Source organism: Ictidomys tridecemlineatus, chromosome 3 (genome assembly GCF_052094955.1).
Source record: "Ictidomys tridecemlineatus isolate mIctTri1 chromosome 3, mIctTri1.hap1, whole genome shotgun sequence".
NCBI classification, from domain to species: domain Eukaryota; kingdom Metazoa; phylum Chordata; class Mammalia; order Rodentia; family Sciuridae; genus Ictidomys; species Ictidomys tridecemlineatus.
This window is the reverse complement of record NC_135479.1, coordinates 1,364,177-1,384,386: the sequence shown is the minus strand read 5'-3', so window position 1 is coordinate 1,384,386 and position 20,210 is coordinate 1,364,177. Positions and strand designations below refer to the sequence as shown.

The following is a 20,210-nucleotide window of genomic DNA, read 5'->3' as shown; positions in this document are numbered from 1 at the left end:
ACTCTGTTCCTGGTCCCCAGGGAGACCTGAGGGTCACACGCTGTCATAAGGAAGAGGACACCAGGTCTGGACCCGGCCCAGGGTGGGCAGCTCGGGTTCCTTCCTTGGCACCTGGCCCTTGAGGCAGGTGCAGGAGACAGGCCTGGCTGAGCAGGGCCAGCCCATGGGTCCCCCGCTGGCCAGACACCAAGGGAACAGAGTCTCTAAAGACCCGTCACCCTGGTGATTCAAGTGGCAGTCACAGGGTCCCCAAGGCCACCCTGCAGGTCTGTGGGAGGCCACATGAGGAGGGAGGGAGCAGCCTCATGGCTCCAAGACCTGCCCAGGGCACATGGAAGCCACACAGGCGGGGCCACTGAACACAGGACAGGGGAGCTGCTCGAACATTCCTCCCTAAGGGAGACTGGCTCCCTGGTGCGGGCTGCTCCTCCCGAGCCAGGCCTTCCCCGGGGGCAGTGCGCCTGTGCTGGCCCTGCCACCTCCAGGCCACCCAAAGGGAGGGCCGGGCCCCAGGACTGCAGGCTGGGGTGAGAGCAGGGCAGCCCAGGACGCGCTGCAGGCCACTGGGTGGGGAGCCTGCCTGGGGGGGCTCTGGGCTCCTGGCAGCAAGAGTCAGAGGAGCAGTAACTGGATCCTGCCGAGGATCTGGTGGCCTTGCGGCGGGGGCTGCGATCGGGTTGCGCCTGTGCCGTGGGCTTCCACTGGTGCCCTTTCTGCTTTGGGAAGGAGCTGCGCGGCTGGGAGCACTCGCTGCAAGTCCGAGGGGCCTTGAGGTGGCAGCAGGAAGGTGAGAGGCCAAGAGGTACGGGCACAGGGCCCTGGACTTGGGCCCTAGCAGCCGTGGGAGAAGATAAGGTGGGGGAGCCTGTGTCCAGTCCTGCCAGGCACTGCTCCAGCCCCGTGTCAGCCAGGAAAGGCTGCAGTCCAGGCTGGGGTAATGAACCGCCACTAAGCCGGCACATTCCTGATCCGTCCTCCCCACCCGCCCTCTGCTGCCCACTGGCCACGTAAGAGCTGCCTGGGTGGCCGAGCCACTGGTCAGACAGTGCTGCAGCAGGTAGTGGGGTCCATGACGACAGCAGGCCCTGGGGGCCGAAGGCCAGTGGAGCAGAGCTGGGCCTCTGGGAGGCCCCAGGACCCGTGAGCACTCAGAGGGAGCTTCCCCATCCTGCAAGGCCTAGCCTGCCTGGAAGATGCCCACCAACGGCCTGCACCAGGTGCTCAAGATCCAGTTTGGCCTGGTCAATGATACTGACCGCTACCTGACAGCGGAGAGCTTTGGCTTCAAGGTCAATGCCTCGGCACCCAGCCTCAAGAGGAAGCAGATGTGGGTGCTGGAGCCCGACCCGGGGCAGGGCCCGGCCGTGCTGTTCCGCAGCAGCCACCTGGGCCGCTACCTGTCAGCAGAAGAGGACGGGCGCGTGGGCTGTGGAGCAGAGCGGCCGGGCCCTGACTGCCGCTTCCTGGTGTTGCCCCAGCCGGATGGGCGCTGGGTGCTCCAGTCGGAGCCACATGGCCGCTTCTTCGGAGGCACTGAGGACCAGCTGTCCTGCTTTGCCACAACCATCACCACGGCTGAGCTGTGGACTGTGCACCTGGCCATCCACCCACAGGCCCACCTGCTGAGTGTGAGCCGTAGGCGCTATGTGCACCTGTGCCCGCAGGAGGACGAGATGGCAGCGGACGGCGACATGCCCTGGGGGGTGGAGGCGCTGCTCACCCTCATCTTCCAGAGCCGGCGGTACTGCCTCAAGTCCAGCGACAGCCGCTACCTGCGCAGTGACGGCCGCCTGGTCAGGGAGCCCGAGGCCCAAGCCTGCTACACACTGGAGTTCAAGGCGGGCAAGCTGGCCTTCAAGGACTGTGATGGCCGCTACCTGGCACCCACAGGGCCTGCTGGCACGCTGAAGGCTGGACGCAACACGCGGCCCAGCAAGGATGAGCTCTTTGACCTGGAGGAGAGTCACCCGCAGGTGGTGCTGGTGGCCGCCAACCACCGCTACGTCTCTGTGCGGCAAGGTAGGCACAGCGGCTGGCCGCCCAGTGCGTGTCTGATGGGCTCCTGTGTGACTGGTGGACACTGGCATATGGCGGGGCAGTGGGCCTAGGGCTAACAAGCAGCCCTTTATCCCGGGCAGCCGGAGACTGTCTTAGCAGTCGGGCAGCTGCTGACTCCAAGATTAGAGAGGTGTGGGCAGGGGGTGAGCCGTGCCCAGCCTGGGGCTGTGAGGATGGGTGGACAAGAGGCCACGGAGGCCCTGCCACTCCCCTTCGGCCCATCATCCCACTGTCTGAACTTTGAAGGAAACTGGGGAGGGGCCAGGGCAGGGCAAGAAGACAGCACAGTGTAGAGGGGTCGGCACCTCCGCAGGCCTGGCCAGGGGGAGCCTCGGCAGCCCCAGGAATGGGGTCTGGTCACCTTCAGTGCTAGTGGGTACAGGGGCACACTGCCGTGCCCCAGGCCTGGCTCCTTGGTGGGACAGCCCATCTCCGCTCCAGTGGCTCCCCCATTTCCCAGACACTGGTCACCTATCTCATGTGACAGCCCCTAGCAGCCTGTGGGGTGAACACAGCAGTCCCCACTTCCTGCGAGGAAGCTAAGGGTCTCGGAATGGTACCATGCTGCTGAGAGCAAGGCCCTGGCCCGGGCCAGCCATCGCCGTTGCTCCAACGTGGGCTCCCGCTCCACGTATCCCCGAGTGGCCGGGCATGCCCAGATCTGCGGCTCTGAGGTCAGGACAAGAGGTGAGATGGGGAGAGCTGCTTCTACCCACTCAGGTCCTTCCAGGCCAGCACTCCCCAGGCAAGGGCAGCTACCATGTGCCCATCGAGTCCCTACCCTGTGGATGTCAGCCTCCCTGGGCACCTGCCTTACCTTAGGGCTTTGGGCACTGGCTCCCTGGCCCAGATGGCAGAAGTCAGCCATGCCCAGGGGGCTGGGGCTGCACTCAGAGCCCTCAGGCCAGTGAGAACATCAATGCTCATTAGAGGCGCCTGGTCCTGGCATGTGGCCGGGTGGACACACAGTGATGGTCCTTCCTTCCTGCCTGTCCTTCATCAAGGCCCAGATTCTTGCAGGCCTTAATCAGCAATGTGAGTTACCTGGGAGCTGGGTGGAGGGGGTGTCCTGTGGATCCAACGGAGGTGCTGGGCACCAAGTGCTTGTGAGTGACGCTTGTGAAAGAGGCTCATGGGGGGTGACAACACTGGTGCTGATATTGATAGCATGGTATGGGGGTGGCAGTGATGTTAGTGACGGTGTGGTGGTGAAGGTGAGTACGGTGGAGAAGATATGGAAGCTTGGTGAATGTGGAGGTGATGGTAGAGAGATAGTAGAGGTGGAGGTTTGATGGTGATAATCATATGGAGGGTTGGTGGAAGTGGAATTGGTGGCGGTGGAGGTACAGATGAAATTGTGATGCTGGAGGGACGGTGGAGGTGATGGTGTGGTGGAGATGGTGGTGGAGGTGATGGTGATGGTGGTGGAGGTGATGGTGATGGTGGTGGAGGTGATGGTGATGGTGGTGGAGGAGGTGGAGGTGATGGTGATGGTGGTGGAGGTGATGGTGGTGGTGGTGGAGGTGATGGTGTGGTGGTGGAGGTGATGGTGATGGTGGTGGTGGTGGAGGTGATGGTGATGGTGGTGGAGGAAGTGGAGGTGATGGTGATGGTGGTGGAGGTGATGGTGTGGTGGTGGAGGTGATGATGTGGTGGTGGAGGTGATGGTGATGGTGGAGGTGATGGTGATGGTGGTGGAGGTGATGGTGTGGTGGTGATGGTGGTGGAGGTGATGGTGTGGTGGTGGAGGAGGTGGAGGTGATGGTGATGGTGGTGGAGGTGATGGTGTGGTGGTGGAGGTGATGGTGTGGTGGTGGTGATGGTGGTGGAGGTGATGGTGTGGTGGTGGAGGTGATGATGTGGTGGTGGAGGTGATGGTGATGGTGGAGGTGATGGTGATGGTGGTGGAGGTGATGGTGTGGTGGTAATGGTGGTGGAGGTGATGGTGGTGGAGGTGATGGTGTGGTGGTGGTGGAGGTGATGGTGTGGTGGTGGAGGTGATGGTGTGGTGGTAATGGTGGTGGAGGTGATGGTGGTGGAGGTGATGGTGATGGTGGTGGAGGTGATGGTGTGGTGGTGGAGGTGATGGTGTGGTGGTGGTGATGGTGGTGGAGGTGATGGTGTGGTGGTGGAGGTGATGATGTGGTGGTGGAGGTGATGGTGATGGTGGAGGTGATGGTGATGGTGGTGGAGGTGATGGTGTGGTGGTAATGGTGGTGGAGGTGATGGTGGTGGAGGTGATGGTGTGGTGGTGGAGGTGATGGTGTGGTGGTGGAGGTGATGGTGTGGTGGTGGTGATGGTGGTGGAGGTGATGGTGTGGTGGTGGAGGTGATGATGTGGTGGTGGAGGTGATGGTGATGGTGGAGGTGATGGTGATGGTGGTGGAGGTGATGGTGTGGTGGTAATGGTGGTGGAGGTGATGGTGGTGGAGGTGATGGTGTGGTGGTGGTGGAGGTGATGGTGTGGTGGTGGAGGTGATGGTGTGGTGGTGGTGATGGTGGTGGAGGTGATGGTGTGGTGGTGGAGGTGATGATGTGGTGGTGGAGGTGATGGTGATGGTGGAGGTGATGGTGATGGTGGTGGAGGTGATGGTGTGGTGGTAATGGTGGTGGAGGTGATGGTGGTGGAGGTGATGGTGTGGTGGTGGAGGTGATGGTGTGGTGGTGGAGGTGATGGTGTGGTGGTGGTGATGGTGGTGGAGGTGATGGTGTGGTGGTGGAGGTGATGATGTGGTGGTGGAGGTGATGGTGATGGTGGAGGTGATGGTGATGGTGGTGGAGGTGATGGTGTGGTGGTAATGGTGGTGGAGGTGATGGTGGTGGAGGTGATGGTGTGGTGGTGGTGGAGGTGATGGTGTGGTGGTGGAGGTGATGGTGTGGTGGTGGTGGAGGTTTAGAGATGGTGGCCACGTGGGTCATGTTAGTCTCTTCACCACCTGGATCTGACTGCTGTTTGAGGGGATCCCCTACCAAGGACCACCACCTGCTTCCCTCGCACCTTGGGAATGGGAGGTAGGTACCTTGCAGTAAGGCTGAGGCTACCTGGCCTGGCCCGCAGAGGGTCAGATGGTCTTGGGCACCGGTGGTGGGAGGAAGCAGGCTGCGGGGAAGGAGAGGCCTGGGGAGCGGGTGCCCGACTTCCAGGCAGGGCAGCCGTGAGCTCTGCCCCATCTCCTGTCGGTTGATGTCCTGGAGTGGCGGCAGAGCGGGGCCTTGGCCAGGCAGATCCCTGGGCTGTCTCCTCGCCCTGGAGGGGTGTGAGAGCACCCAGTGTGCTCTTCTCTCTTCTGAGGTCTCCCCTCCCTCCTCCATCAGCCTGCCAGCCAGTCTGTCTGCCCTCACTGGTATGGCAGTGCTGGTGGGTAGCACGGCAGGAAGACCAGACTGCCTGGTGTCTGTCCAGACGTGACTGTCCAGAGGCCTCAGGGAAGGTGCAACTCCTGGAAGGGCACCATGGTCAGTTCTGTGGTACCACCGAGGGCCTTGGTTCTCACCTCCTTGTCGAATCACTCTCCTGACTCAATGCTGACTTTGTTCATAAAATAGCTGCTGCAACTCCAGGCCTCATATCCAGACAAGACAAAATCCAGAGAAAAAAGCATCACTGGCCCTTCTTGTTTTCTTAGGAGTAAAATATCTCCCCTAAATCCTAGCAGATACCCCATTTACATTCATTGGTCAGGACTGAACACTGCTTGGCTCAACCAATCCCCCGAGTAGGGTAAGACAACATCCCCCATACCAACCTGAACTCTGTGTCCCTCCCACTGTGAGGTCAGCTTCCTAGAAGCAGGTGACTGTGTGTCCAGAAAGATGTCGGACAGCATCCTGCCTAAATGTGGTGCGTGGAATGACGTGGGACCCCTGGCCTGGGAGACAGCCGCAGTGGGCCACTCGACCTGCCTGGCCAGTCCTTTGACCTGGCTTCTTTCTCAGTCCCCGCAGGGAGGCCAGTTGTCACCGTCCCACAGTGGCTCATACCTCTCACTAGATATCCTCGTCCTCTGCTCACCAAGCCCAGGCATGTGAGGACAAGGGCCATGTTTGGCTCACAGTCAGTCCCAGGCCAGGAGAAGCTCAGGGACAGAGGTGCTGCCCATTCAGTTCAGTATCTGTGGCTGGGATGAGGGAGCTGGTGGTGGTGGGGACAGTGGCAAAGATGCTAGGCCCCTTCCAGTTGCTTCTCTGCACCAGAGTTGTGACCTGAGTGTGAGTAGCACCTGGCCCAGGGGTGGCCTCTGGACACCAATGAAGGGAGCAGACCCAGGCTCTACCCTAGGAGTTGCTGTTTGATGCCCTTCCTCCCAGGGGCCGGACTGGGTAGGGCTCTGTCCACTATTCCTCCCATTCCCTAGCTGCCCACACTGGAACCCCTGGGCCTCGTGGGGCCTGCAGCCTGTCATACCACTGAGTGCCCAGTCGCCATGGAAACTGGGATGCAGTATTCAGGGAGGGAGCTGGAGATGCCATGGGTGGGCAGATCCCGGGGAGGCTTCGGGCCTGGGCTGTTGCCAGCCCAGAGAGTGGCCCCTTCCACCCTCTCTGGGAACCCCACCTCTAGGGCTCCTGGGAGACCAAGCATATGTGCGTATGGGGGTCTTCCTGGTCCCTCGGCACTGGAAGTGACCTGGGTCCATACATAGGGTAGGGCAAAAACCCTGCTGTGCCCACCTGGCAGCTTAGAAATGAGCTATAAATAGAAGTTGGCGTAAGTCCTGGGTCAAGAGAGCTGGAGCAAGCAGATTACCCGCTGATTAGCGGAGTGGGAGATTTGCCGGCACGAAAGGACTCTCTTCCTTGGGAAGAGCTTGGGGCCCTGCGGGGGAGCAGTCCGGGCCTCATGGTCCTGGCAGGAGCTTTCCAGATCTTCCCAAATCCAGAGGTTCTAGATGAGACTCTCTGGCTTTGGGGGTGCCCCAGCATGCCTCTTCAGCCCCTGCCCCCCAGGAGAGTTGTGAGGGACTTCCCCATCTCCTCCCTCTAGGGGTCAATGTCTCAGCCAATCAGGATGAAGAGCTAGACCACGAGACCTTCTTGATGCAAATTGATCAGGACACAAAGAAGTGTACCTTCTATTCCAGCACTGGAGGCTACTGGACCTTGGTCACCCATGGGGGCATTCAGGCCACAGCCACACAAGTGTGAGTGTCCCCCATCCCCATCACACCGTCACCTCCACTAAGGTCACCACCATGGCTGCCACCACCATCACCTCCACCACACTGCACCAACCATCATTGCTACCTCAACCTGAGGACCACTGTTGGAGCCCAGTCAGGGAAGAACGCCTTCTGGATGGGGCAGCTCTTAATGGTGGTGTCAGTGGAGGGCCCTGGAACCTGAGGAAGAAGGGGAGGCCTGCACCCCCATTTCTTGCCACTGAGGGGACCTTGCCCTGTTCCCTTCAGTTCTGCCAGTACCATGTTTGAGGTGGAGTGGCGTGGCCGGCGGGTGGCACTCAAAGCCAGCAATGGGCGCTATGTGTGCATGAAGAAGAACGGGCAGTTGGCAGCCATCAGTGACTTTGTGGGTGAGCATCCCTGCCTCCTAGGTGCTGGGGGCAGGCTCTCCACCCAGGCCGGTGCCTGCACACAGGCCCTCTCCCCTCTCTCAGGGGAGCTGCTGCTGCCAGGGCAAACCATCCTAATCTGGGTAATCCACCAGGGGACAGTTAGCTCCCAGAGGGTCTGGTTTTCTCCATCGCACCTTTGGGAACCCTGGGAACCTCCTCGACTCCTTGCACAATTGGAGACTCCTAGATTCCACGGCATTAGGCACCTTGCCAAGGCTGCGCACCAGGCAATGGCAGATCCGGGCAGGACTGTGCCTGGACAGGGAAGGGGCTGGGAGGGCAGCTCCACAGCGCCCTCTCCTGCAGGCGAGGACGAGGAGTTCATCCTCAAGCTCATCAACCGGCCCATCCTGGTGCTGCGCGGCCTGGACGGCTTCGTCTGCCACCGCCGAGGCTCCAACCAGTTGGACACCAACCGCTCTGTCTACGACGTCTTCCACCTGAGCTTCAGCGACGGCGCCTATCAGATCCGAGGTGCGCAGGAGTGAGTGGGGCACACACCCGGTTCGCGGGCGCACAGGCATGGGGGGTTGCGTGGGGGGTGGACCACGCCGACGCCCCGTCCCCGCCCCAGGCCGCGGCGGCGGGTTCTGGTACACCGGCAGCCACGGCAGCGTGTGCAGCGACGGCGAGAGCGCCGAGGACTTTCTCTTCGAGTTCTGCGAGCGTGGCCGCCTGGCCATTCGTGCGCGCAGCGGCAAGTACCTGCGCGGCGGCGCCTCGGGCCTGCTCCGCGCAGACGCCGATGTGCCCTCCGCGGTCGCGCTCTGGGAGTACTGAGGATCAGCGGGCGCGTTCTAAGCCGCCTGTCTGACAACTGCTGTGAGCTCCGGGTGCCCCCTGGGGGGTCAGAAGGGTTGCGGGGCAGGGTCGCTGGCCCAAGTTGCTGAGCACTGGCGCTTTTGTCCCTGGCCCGCTGCAGTCCCTCCCTGCATCCTCTGTCCAGGGACAACTTCCTGCAGGGGGCCACTCACCCTCTCTTCCCCATCCATCTCAGGGAAAGGGCCATGGCTGGGAATCCAGAGAGAGCCCCATCACCTGCACAGCCACCACCCTGGGCCTCCTCTGGTTTCCGCACCTGCCCCAGGTGCCTCCGTGTCTAGGCACACAGATCCTCCTTCAGGAGACACACCCCAAACCTCCGCAGCTGACCTGGGCAGTCCCTGCCCTTCTCTGGGGCCTGGAGTGTCCTCCAATGAGTCCATTGCCCAAGGACAGGTGATGCCCAACGAGGGGTAGGAGTCTGGACCGAGGATAGGGTCCCCTGGGAGCGGGGGCTCAGGCTCTGGGAAGTGAGGACATGCAGGCCAAAGAGAAAGGAACCAAGCAGAGTCCTAGGGGAGGAGTCGTGGACTGGGATCTGCCCAGTTCCAGGAACAAGGGTCTGCCCTTGTCCAGGTCCAGAGGGACTATCCCTGGGGCAAGTGTTGGGCAGATCAGTTAACCCTGGCAGGGCCACACATGGGGAAGCTAAGTGGCCAGGAGGGTAGGTAGACTCCATGTACCCCATGGTCTGTGGTGTCCCCCACTGTCAGTCAGCCTGGAACCATGTGGCTTTGGTCCCACTGTCCTCTCCACATAACTAAACAGCACTGATGCCTCAGGGCACTCCTCCTGAAGAACACCCCTGCAGGGCAGCCTGACGGGGAGGTGGCCTCGACCTGCACAGCGGTGTGGGGCATTGCCCTGGCTCTACAAGGATGGCACACCAAACCCCCTTGGCCGGGCATCTCATTCTGGGTCTGTGTGTTATGCCCAGCTGAGGCTGCCAAGGCAGATGGCATCACTGCTCTGAGACAGTGGTCTCTTGGGACATCTGCTCTGGCTCCTGAGACGGAGGTAGGGGGTGTCTGGGGAAGTGAGCCTCGCAGACAGTCCAGACCTGTCAGCTCTGGGATCCCCACAGCCTGCGATGGCCAGGGAGGCCTGGGAGGTGTCAAGTCGAACAGACAGAAGCCAGCACAGCCTAGGTCACGTCACCCTTCTCCAAGGCAGGTGAACACAGGCCCTGCACATCCTGGGGGCTGGACTGGCCTCTTCATCCTTGCAAGACATGGACAAGAGCACTGGACAAGGGTTGGAGCCAGAGGCTTCTGCCTGTCCTGTTGGGACAGCTGCAGACAAGCCTGGGCAGGCCAGGCCAGAGCCCCCTAGAAGGCCAGCCCTCATCAGCCCTGGAGCAGGTGGCTCTCCCTACACACCCCAGCTTGTTACCAGAGCCAGATCTGGTGGAGACTCCGGGCTCTCATACAGGCAGGCGCCTCCAACCTCAGCCTCCCTCCTGTGGACCCCTCTTGGCCCACCCAGAGGCACCACAGAGCAGACCCTCAGTTGAGCAGCCTGGTTGAGGGCTCCCAGGTGCTGCAGAGGGTGCCCTTCCTTGGAGAGTCCCCCAGTTCAGGGGCCTCCTACCAGCCCCAGGGCCACGGAGAAAGCAGCTCTGGCAGGAGTCCAGCAGAGCTGGGGGTGCATACTTGTTGGAGGGTGGGGAGGGGGTAAAAAAACCAGCCAACACCAGCTGAGCTCAACACAAGGGTCACTTGTCAGCAAAGCACCTCACAGCACCTGCTGTGCATATCACCGACAGTGCTCCCAGCAGGAGTGGCTCGCTCCACAGACGTCTAGACACATAGCCACTCCACCCCAGAGCAAAAACAGCACCAGTGGCTGGGCACTGCCCAGCTGAACGAAGAGGTGGGGATGGGAATGGGGATGCTGGGTTGCAGCCCCTGGCCCCACGTGACCCTAAAAGCAGCACACAGTGCAGCTCAGGCACGGTACCTCACTGTTGAGCATCCTGGCCACGGGCCACCCTGAAAGCCCTTCATCAGTGTAGCAAGGAGCCACTGGCACCTGCAGGAGCCCCACATCTCTGTGCTTTGGTTGCAGGAGTACCCTCCCACCTGGTGGCACCAGAGGGGCAGCTGGTGCTCCCGGGGTGTGTGGGGGGGAATAGCAGCAACAAGTCATGAACCCACCCAAGTCCCAAGCCCAGAAGCCCTGTGTCCCTCATGGACTGCCGCTTGGGGGTCCAGAACTTCAGTAGACAGGATGCTGCCAGGGGAGCCTCAGTGCTTGGGGTGGAAAGTGCCCAGCAGTGTGGCAGAGTGCGGCCAGCAGCTGTTGGGAGAAAGGGAAGGAGTGAGTTGGTGGAGGCCAGGGGTTCGGGCTCCCCTGGACTGCCTCCCACCAACTTCCTCCACTTTCTGGTGCCTTTGGCCAGGTCATATGCAGGGCTGGGACAGTCACCCGTGGTATTCTAAGTCTTTCTCTGAGCAACCACCAAGGGTCTTTTGGCTGCTGGAGAGGGCTGAAGGCAGTGGGGTGGAGGCCTGGGCCCACCTGGTCACAGCAGGACGAGGCTGGGGCTGCGCAGCTGCTTGTACACCTGCAGGAGCCTCTGCGCTGTGGCGCAGGAGCTGGCTTCATCCTCCGTGCACAGACGGTCACGCAGGGCCTGCACTTCCCGCAGCAGTGCCTAGGGGCAAGCAGCATGGCTCAGGCCCTCTGCCTCTCCCTGAGACCCCTCCCTGGGACCCCTCCCTGGGAGGTGGTGGGTGGTCCAAGAACACAGCACAGCCAGGCAGGCGTGGTTAGGGGAACAGGTGGAGCCAGGCAGGCAGGAGAGAGGCGTGACCCCACCACGCTGCCCTGCCCAGGGTCAAGCCTACACTTGAGGATGAGGCCAGCCCCACCAGGCTGGGCAACTGCTGAGCATCTGTCTGCACAGGGGCCCTGCCAGGGTCACTCTTTGATGCCCAGGTTGGTGGGACAGCCCTGCACAGGTGCTCACCTCATGGTTAGCATGGATCTGGCGAAGATACTGCATGCGGAGGTCGGGTGGGCTGGAGCTCTGGGCAGCCTGCTCCCTGACCATTGCCTGGGGGAGACAGTGGGAGTGGGGATGTGGCAGGTGGTGCCCACTGTCTGTCCTGAGGAAGGTGTCTGCACCAGCAGGCCCTCGTGACCATCAGAGAAGGGTGAGCTCTCCTCTGGCTGCCCCCAGCCCTCCAGCACAGTCTCCTGCTCTGCTGACTCTGACCACCTGTGTGGGCTCTTCCCCTACTCTTTGTTTCCCACCTGCCGGGACTCTCCTCTCAGAGCAGCGGCACGTGGGCCCCACCTGGTGATCAGTTACTGACAATAAATTTCGACTTGGTCCTTCCTCTCCACTCATCCCTAAAGAGCTTTGCTGTGCTCACACCCAGGGTCCCCCTCTGCCGGCTCTGTCCCTGAACCAGACAGACTGTGGAGCCTGCTGCTGCTGCACCTCGGCCAGTGCCCAACTTGACCCGGCTGCCCTTTCACTCAGTGGGCCGAGGGGCTGGTCGCCAACTCCCGCTTTCTGCAGGAGCCCAGCTTGCTACAGGCCTGAGTGACCTAGACAGCGAGGCCCCTGCTGCCCTCTCCAGGGGTGAGCGAGGCCCACGGTAGAGCCTCCACCGGGAGCACCCCAGGCAGTGCTGGCCTGCAGTGGGAGCTGTCCCTCTGGGCGGAGTCCTGAGAGCTCTAACCTATGGGTGTGGAGGCTGGCACACTGCCACCACAACACTGAGGTCCCACCCAGGGACAGCATGTGGCTCCCCAGATCCACACGTGGAAGTCCTAACCCCAGGACCTCTGAATGTGAGTTTTGAGATGGGGACCTTTCACATGACCAAGACAAACTCATCGGGGTGGCTCTAACCCCAATGACTGTCCTTGATGGGGAAGTCTGGAGGTGGTGACAACGTTCTCAGGGGCCAGATCAACACTGGGAAGCGCCTTCTCTGACGGTGGCGCACTGCCTGGAGGCCACTCTTCCTGGTCATGGTGTCAGGACTGACTCCAGCACTAAAGCAGACGCTGTGCCTGCACCATGGCCTGCTGCATGGGGTGGGCTCTGGGGTCATGGCACAGCACTGGCCACTGGAGCCACATGCTGAGATCACCAGGGCTGACCTTTGGAGCTCTGAGGGCAGCTAATGCCTCCTGCCTGGCTCATAGTGCACCTTGGCACACTGGGTCCCAGCTGCTGTCAGGTAGCAGGTCGGGGTGACAGGTTCCCGAGAGGCCCACAGAGGCCAGAGTTGAGAACCCACTTCAGGACGGGCTTACTGAGGACACTGCAGTCTCTGAACAGAGCTGGGACAGGGGGACAGGGGCCACAGGCTCTGGACTGAGGCCACCCTGCTCTGGGCACTGGTTAGACTCAATGGGAACATGGGAGCTTCTCAGACCTGGAAGCTGCTGGCCTGGGCACAGCACCAGAGCATGTGCTTCTGCCCAGCAAACCCTTAAGGCTGCTCACTCTCCCGGGCACGGGCAGATGCCTTATCCTGGGACCCATGCCCACAGTGTGCCAGTCCACGCAGCCCTGTGAACAGGGGAGGACAGGAAGCCTCAGGATGCCCTAGCAGCCATGCATGCATGGTGCAGGTGGGCTTTGGATTTGGGGTGACATGGGGCTGATGGCACAGCAAAGTGGCCTGTCTGCGAGGAAGCGCTCACTCACATGTCTCTACAGCACTGCGTCTGCCAGCAGAGGCAGTGGTGGTCACAGACCCCATGACCTGCAGCCGTGGTAGCTCAGCCAGTCTCCACAGCCCACCTGCAGCCCTCAGAGCCTCCCTCCCCAGCCCACACCACCCACTGTACCTGCATGCGCCCAACAATGGCGTGATGTGCTCTGCACATGTCTGCCAGGGAGGAGCTCTCCACTTGGATCTCCACAGCCTGGATGGGCCCCGCTGGGCACAGGTCAGTCACAGCCACCTGCAACACAGACAGGTCTTGCTGGCAGCCCCTGTGTTGCCCTGGAGGGCTCAGGCTAACAGAGCCTCCCAAGCTGCCAGCAAGGGAAGACCTGGGCGGCCCCAACTCCCTGCCTGGGCACCACTCTACACCCTGAAGGTGGGTAGGGGTAGGGTCAGAAGGGCCCTGGCCTGGGGACAGCCAAGAACTGATAGCAAGATACTTGGTTGTCTGAGAAGAACACGTCCAAGAAGACCCTCAGGATCCAGACTGTGGAAACCACATCACTGTGGAGCTGTGCCCAGGCCCTGTACATCTGGGCCATGCCCATGCTCTTGAAAGTCCACTGTAGAGCAGGCCACACTCCCACACCCACACTGGGTGCCACAGCCCACCTCTGACAGCAGGATCAGGTGCGGAGTCTTTGCCACCACCAAGTGCCCTTCAGGAACCAGCTCTCCAGACACAGATGTGGGGCAAGACCTGGAGCCTGGGTCACTGCAGGCTCCTCCACAGGGCTGTGAGCACCCCTCCACGGGACAGAGCTATTGCCTGACCCCAGCCTCAGGTTGCAGGGATGCTCTGACCTAGATGCCGGTCCAGCCTTGGCCTGAAGGGGCTGAGTAGTGGGCAGCAAGGAGGCAATGTCTGGGGGAATGGATCAATTTGATTCTAAGGGCACCCCAAACCACTCAGCAACAGCTTCTGACAGTGGCAAGTAGCACCAGAGGGTCTGCTGGAAGTGAGTCCAGCAGGTGGGGGAGCAGGGTGTGAGAGAGAAGCGCTGGGCATCCTCTTGGTCTGCGGCTCAGCTTCTCCTAGGGGAATCAGGAGTCCGATTCCTCTTGAACTTCCCAGCACCACTGGTCCAGGGACCCCCTTCTGAGAGTTGCTAGCAGTCAGGCCGATTCCCCACGGACAGGTGAACTGACCCCCTGCTTGCCTCACGGATGATGAGGTGGATGTCAGTGCCATTGGGGGCCACCCCCTGGACGGAAGACAATGCCCGGGCCTTCACGATGTCTACAGCAGCATTCTCAGCAAGCAGCCACTGCAAGGTGGCACTGCAAAGGGGGACACCTGGAGGGCAGAAGCACCATCAGGAGCTCAGGTGGGCCCTGCTAACACCTGGGTGGCTTCCTGCAATGTCCCCTTCTCAGTGCCATCTAAGTGTCCCAGTTTTCTGCAGCTCACCCCAAGCAGAGAGCCAGGATAGCTCCCCAAGAAGCAGCTTTCCAAGGGGTGGTGGCAAAGTGGTGCAGCTGACGGAGTCAGAACTCCACCATGGAGGAAGCCCGCCAGTGCCCAGGTGTGGCCCTGAGAGCAGGCAGCTCTGCTGCAGGGATGCATCCAGTGGGGGTGGCTGCCACTCCCTCCCTGTGCAGGCCAGCCCCAGAGGCTGCCAGCCCCCCACCAGCAGCAGAGCGGCAGCAGTGACACAGGGCACCATCCTGACAGAAGATCCAGCACCACAGTGAAGGGTTCACACACCCGGTGGCAACGCAAAGCAGACACAGGGCCCAGACAGTCCTGCCAAGCTGGGCCATAGGCTTGGGGGCTGGACCATGGGCTTGGGGGCTGGGCCATGGGCTTGGGGGCTGGGCCATGGGCTTAGGGGCTGGGCCATGGGCTTGGGGGCTGGGCCGGCCGGTCCCTGGATGCTTGCCATGCAAAATTTCCCTGGTGAGGCCTCCGACTCTCTGTTCAGGCCGGGCTTCCACAGGCAGGGTTCAAGAAGCCCAATTTAACAGAGAAATGCAGTGGCAGCGCAGGTGGAACAGGCCAGCTATGGGGTGCAGCGTGGGGGGGACGGGGAGAGGCCCCGAGGCCAAGGTGAAGCCAGTTGGTGCCACAAACCTGAGTGAGCATCCTCCAGGGCAGTCCTGAGCAGCTCAGCTGACACCTTGATGGAGGCCACCGATGGGGGCAAGTACTTGGCCCGCAGGGAGGCAGGGCCAGTCGGCTCACTGCTAGGCCCACAGCAGGCTTCCAGGAAAGTGTCCACAGGGTCGCGGGCCGGGCTGAGCAGGCAGGGCGCCTGTGTGTGGGGTGAGGCCAGGCCAGGAAAGCGCAGGCACCGCAGCATGTCCACTGTAAGCCTGCTCAGAGGCAGGCAGATGCCCTCCTGCTCAGGAAGGAGGTCGAGGGCATGCTCCTCCAGAAAGGGGTCCTCCAGGGGGTCTGAGGGGGCCAAGGCCCCGCCCACCACCTCCCTGAGGCTGTAGAAGAGTGCGCAGGACACGGTCACAGGTAGGTCAAGCACACCGCTCTCAGTAGGGCCCAGGGGCAGTGTCACCTCCCGCTGACTGCCAGGGCCAAGCCTGTCTACAGGGATGGTGTAGGTGACAGCTGAGCCAGCTGCGTCCAGGTCAAGGGCTGAGGAACTGGTGAGCACCTGAATGCACAAGGTCCAGCCCCGGTCCAGGCTGAAGTCACCGCTGTTCTGTAGCAGGCAGGTAGCTGTCAGCACATCCTGCAGGGGCAGGTGGCTCCAGGAGGTGGTGGTGGTACATGAGATAGGCCGGGGGCCCTCCCGGCTGGACAGTAGGGCACAGCTCACGTTCATGGCCTCATTGAGGCTCGTCAGGGCCTTGTTCCGTTGATCAACTGCCTTCTTCAGAAAGGACACTCTGCAAAGGGCAGATGTGGTGCTCAGGGAAGGGAGGAGAAGACCACAGGGAGCCAAGCCCCTGGACTTCAGAGGGGGAGGGACAGAACCTGCTTCCACAGCTGGCAGAGCGAGGGTGTGAGCCAAGCCTAAGGAGTGAGGCCTGGAGAGCATCTCGCCTCGTCCCGCCCACACCAAGACCCCATGGAAGCTGCCCCCCCTCCTCTCGGCCACAGGAGGCAAGGCACATGATGGAGCAGGTCAGGGGCTGGGCAGTGCTCGGTGGGGCTGGGCCAGCCCCTGGTTCGAAGAAGTTTCCACCCACATCAGACACTCAGGGTCACAACTACAGATGGGGGTTACCTGGCACTGTCCTCAGCTGCCCCAGATGTTCCTAATCAGCCTGTCTCCTTTCCAGGGCTCCACAGTGACAGGGGCAGGGAGGAATGGAGGGCACAGGGACCTGGAGCCTATGGGATATGCTCTAGGACCAGAGGAGCCAGGGGAAGACAAGAGGAGCCTGATGGAGCTGGAGTGTACTCTCCTACATCCCCTGGGCTGGCAGTAATGGTGGCCTTTGCTAAGAGCAGGAAGGCAGAGTCCTCTGAGAAGGGGAGTCTGTGGGCTAAGGAAGTGGTGGGGTCTCCTGTGCCCCCTAGCGGGGAAAAGGAGCGGGGCCCTACCTGAGAAGAAGGGTCTCGTGTGAACCTCTAGGTCTCTCTTCTGGGATCCACAGTGGTCCGCACAGACCACAGCCAGTGAAGGACATTCTGCTCAGGATGCAACGCCAGCTCTACTGAGCCGGAGATCACTGCTCACCTCTCAGACACATCACCGATGCCGGAGAGCAGTTCCTTGATTTTCCGGTCTGCACTTGCTGAAGTCATTCTGGTGGGACCAGGACTCTTGGGGCTCAGGCTGCAGCTCATCAGGCGCCCTTTGGCAGACAGAGCCAGGAGCTCAGTTTCACCTGACAATGGACACAAATAGGGCTGCTCAGTGGTTGGCAGCTGCGAGGACATTCAGAAGTGTTTGTCCCAGGTGCCAAGACAAGCACTGGCAGAGCGCCAAGGCACTGTCCCAAGGAGGGAGATGCTGCCCATGGGTCTTTGACATATTTGACAGGCCTCCCTGAGATGGGCTATCAGCCCAACACAGAGGTGGCACCGTGGCAGCATCTGGTTCTGTTAGACGTGAATAGAAAAAAAAAGAGGGCTACAGGAGGACGCTGTGTGCGGCCATGTCTTCTGGGCACAGTCTGCCCTCAACAGACCATAAAGAGCAAGGCTGTTCTGAGCTTCTCAAATACAAGTACTCCATGGAGGCCAGGTCCCCGTCCTCTCCATCCTCATGGGGCTTCCAGACAGCCAGGGCCACCACAGGAGACAAAGGCTGCCTCTGCTGAGGCTGGCCTGCCCCAACACCGCTCTGGCCAACACTGGGCACACACAGCTAAAACACTCCCTAGCTCAAGAGCCCTGCCTTCGCTGGAGCAGCCCATAAGCACATGCAGGCTTGAAAGTGTGTTCCTGCCCTCAGAAGACGCATGCAGGCATGACCTGCTCTGAGACCCGCCACAGGTGCTCTTGCACTGCCACATGCTCTGAGCAGCCACTCTAGTGAGGGATGATAGTCCATCCAGGCAAAGCAGTGGCCTGTTCAAGTCCCGGAAGGAGATACACATGCTGCTCCTTGGCCCCATGCCAGCAGGCTGTGGCCGATGAGAAAACAGAAGAGGACAGGCCAACCCGTAGGGAGAGTGCCAAGAGGGAGCCCCTGACAGCTTTGGTCTCCACATTTGAACAGCCACTCATACCTGCAGGTGCCCTGGGTGACACAGAGACAGTCAGGACACTGCAGACACTCAAGCTGGTTGGGCACAGTGTGGGCGGCAGGCTTCCAGGGGCTCTGTTGGGCTGCTGAGGGTCCAAGGGGATGCTTCCTTGAGCCAAATCCACAACGCGGAGGTCCGAGGGGGTACTGTGGTATATGCGGCCACCCCCACCACAGGCAGCACAGAGCACTGGCCCCGGGAGGAAGTACTCTTGAAGCTCTGGCACCAGATTCCCCGACTTGTCAAAGCTGGCCTTAATGGCCAGAGTCCTGCCATGGTGACCAAGGGCTACAAGGCAGTCAGAGTGGACCTCCATACTGGACAGCTCACTCTCCACAGCCTCCTCAGTCTGTGGCTCTGTCTTCAAAGCCCCAATGAAGACAACAGGCTCCTCCAGGTGATGGAGGATCCTGACAAGGGCCTTGGGGTCACCAGGGGCTGACCTAGAGGTGACCAAGGCCCTCAGGGCCACACAGCAGAGCTGGCCATCAGGAAGACCACAGAGAATCACAGGCGACTCCAAGAGGGTGGCATCAGCTCCAAAGAGTAGCCCAAAGAGGGCCTCCTCCAGTGTGAAGCCCCCACAGGCCTGGGGGTGACCATGTGGTGCTCTGGAGCCTGGCAGTGACATACAGCACAGCACTGGCAGGAAGTGGGGGGCTGTGGGCTTTCCTGGGATACCAATTTCGGGGGTATAGGTGGACAACTCCACCTCACCGATCTGGCCCCCAGGCTGGGGGTCTTCCCCTAAACAGGGGTGCTCAAACAGCTGCATCTTCCACTGGGTGGGGCCCTGCGCCAGGGCAACAAGCATGTCGTCCAGCACAATGAACGCACAGAGTGTGGCATCGGGGAGGACGCAGGCATCCGGGTCCACGGGCATCACAGGGTAAGGGAGTTCATCCTCTTCACTGTCCTTGTTGGCCTGGCTCACAGACCTTCCGGGAACAATGGGACCAGTCAGGATGGACCAGGTAGACTGTTCACGAAAACGCGCCTGGGAACAGGCTGGGCAGGGGTCTTCACAGGGAGTGCCGAAGGGTCTCCACAGTGATGACTGTCAGCCCTTCAACAGGCCATTGGCCACACAACCTCCCAACTCCCACGGACGGCTCAGGACACATTTGACATTTCAGATGGCTGCACAAGCTGCCTTTCTACCTCACACAGCAGCAGCCAGCACATCTGCTTCTCAGGGTCGGGGCCAGAGCCACCAGACCAACAGCAGGCCTGCTGGCCGGCTGCGGAGGTGCCTCCTGGACCCACTAGCTAAGGACTCCCTGCCAGCAGGAGCTCCTGGAGAACACGGCAGCACAGGTGCTGGGTGTGAGGGGCTGCAAGTGTGGCAAAAACCCGCCGAGACTTCACGCCCCGCACAGCCCTCCGTCTCCAGCGCAGCGATGGTGGGCCGTCCCTCTGGACCCATCCAGGAATAAAGTCCTCGGAGATCACAGGGGAATGTGTGAACAAGTAGATACCGTGCAGGCCACGGTGGCCCCACGGCGGATAGGGACGCACGGGGCCACGCCCACCCCTCACCTGCTGGGGGTGTCCAGCGACAGGCAGTAGATGCCCCTCCGGGCGCACAGGACGTAGAGCGCCCTGCGAGGGGCCAGCAGCTGCAGGTGCCACACCTGGTCCGGGAACCGGTACACCGCCTGGACGCCAGGGGAGTGTGGTCAGGCCAGGCGCACGCCTGGCGGGGTCTCGCTGCTGAGCGGACCCGAGCCCCGCCCGCCGCCCGCCCGCCCGCCCGCGGCCCGGCGCTCACGGTCAGCAGCCCGCCCTCCTGGTCGTACACGTAGACGAACTCGCTCCCGGTGGACAGGAAGACGTCCGCCTCGTGGCACAGCACGCGGGGTTTTCCCGCCGCCAGGCCGCCCAGCGGGCAGCTGAAGCCCGCCAGGTAGTGGACGCGGGGCGTACCGCCAGCCATTGTTCGAGCGGGCGGGCGACCAGCGCGGAGCCCGGCGGGGGCGGTGCCGCCTGGGGGCGCTTTACGGCCGCCCACGGCGTGGCGCGGCCTCCGCCGTAAAGCGGCATTGCGGGGGCGGGGCCGGCCCGGAGGCGGGCCTGCTGCGGGGGCGGGGCCGGGCTGCGCGCAGCGGGGAGCTCCTGGAGAGCTGGGGCCCTTCCGACGCGCCGCGCCGCGGAGGAGTGGCCGCTGCCGGCTCTCCCGCGCGCAGTGTCAACGGGCTTTGGAATCTCTAGGACTTGGGAGGCAACGAGGAGTCCAGCAAGCGAGAGGGTGGGATCAGCGCCACCTCTCGCCACGACGCCGGCGCCCTCTGTCAGGGGCTGGGTCTCTTCCCTCTGCTCATTGAGTAGCACCACGCAAGACCCGGTTCTCAGGACACTAGGGGCTTTGAGCCAGACAAGCGCAACGCTTGAACACGTGGGGACGT

At 61.8% G+C, this 20,210-nt stretch overlaps 2 protein-coding genes across 3 annotated transcripts; one reads left to right on the top strand and one right to left on the bottom strand.

Annotated features, from left to right (window-relative positions):
* Positions 1–552: 552 nt before the first annotated feature.
* Positions 553–11,802, top strand: Fscn2 (fascin actin-bundling protein 2, retinal). Its single transcript, XM_005332651.4, has 5 exons — positions 553–2,019; positions 7,043–7,199; positions 7,467–7,588; positions 7,937–8,104; positions 8,205–11,802. Exons 1-5 carry the CDS (start codon positions 1,194–1,196, stop codon positions 8,408–8,410), a joined length of 1,479 nt encoding a protein of 492 aa, XP_005332708.1. The 5' UTR covers positions 553–1,193; the 3' UTR covers positions 8,411–11,802.
* On the bottom strand, positions 10,150–19,810 carry Faap100 (FA core complex associated protein 100). 2 transcript variants are annotated; one of them, XM_040268347.2, is made up of 10 exons: positions 19,577–19,810; positions 19,345–19,463; positions 17,788–18,743; positions 16,791–16,941; positions 15,221–15,993; positions 14,307–14,443; positions 13,268–13,384; positions 11,424–11,510; positions 10,973–11,108; positions 10,150–10,750 (listed from the first exon to the last, which is right to left on the bottom strand). In XM_040268347.2, exons 1-9 carry the CDS (start codon positions 19,739–19,741, stop codon positions 10,977–10,979), a joined length of 2,637 nt encoding a protein of 878 aa, XP_040124281.1. In that variant the 5' UTR covers positions 19,742–19,810; the 3' UTR covers positions 10,150–10,750; positions 10,973–10,976. The 2 variants fall into 2 exon arrangements, 1 of the variants encoding a protein (XP_040124281.1); XR_013435785.1 differs by lacking the exons at positions 10,150–10,750; positions 10,973–11,108; positions 14,307–14,443 and having other exon boundaries at positions 11,475–11,510.
* Positions 19,811–20,210: the final 400 nt, after the last annotated feature.

What these genes read in the sequence shown, in the direction of transcription:
- Fscn2 (XM_005332651.4), top strand. Translation starts at nt 1,194, where the DNA reads ATGCCCACCAACGGCCTGCACCAGGTGCTCAAGATCCAGTTTGGCCTG. An exon ending in CAGGCCACAGCCACACAAGT is followed by an intron (nt 7,200 to 7,466) that starts GTGAGTGTCCCC and finishes TGTTCCCTTCAG; the next exon opens with TTCTGCCAGTACCATGTTTG. An exon ending in AGCCATCAGTGACTTTGTGG is followed by an intron (nt 7,589 to 7,936) that starts GTGAGCATCCCT and finishes CCTCTCCTGCAG; the next exon opens with GCGAGGACGAGGAGTTCATC.
- Faap100 (XM_040268347.2), bottom strand. Translation starts at nt 19,741, where the DNA reads ATGGCTGGCGGTACGCCCCGCGTCCACTACCTGGCGGGCTTCAGCTGC. An exon ending in GTCACCCAGGGCACCTGCAG is followed by an intron (nt 16,942 to 17,787) that starts GTATGAGTGGCT and finishes GTCCATTGTCAG; the next exon opens with GTGAAACTGAGCTCCTGGCT. An exon ending in CCTGGAGGATGCTCACTCAG is followed by an intron (nt 14,444 to 15,220) that starts GTTTGTGGCACC and finishes TCTGCCCTCCAG; the next exon opens with GTGTCCCCCTTTGCAGTGCC.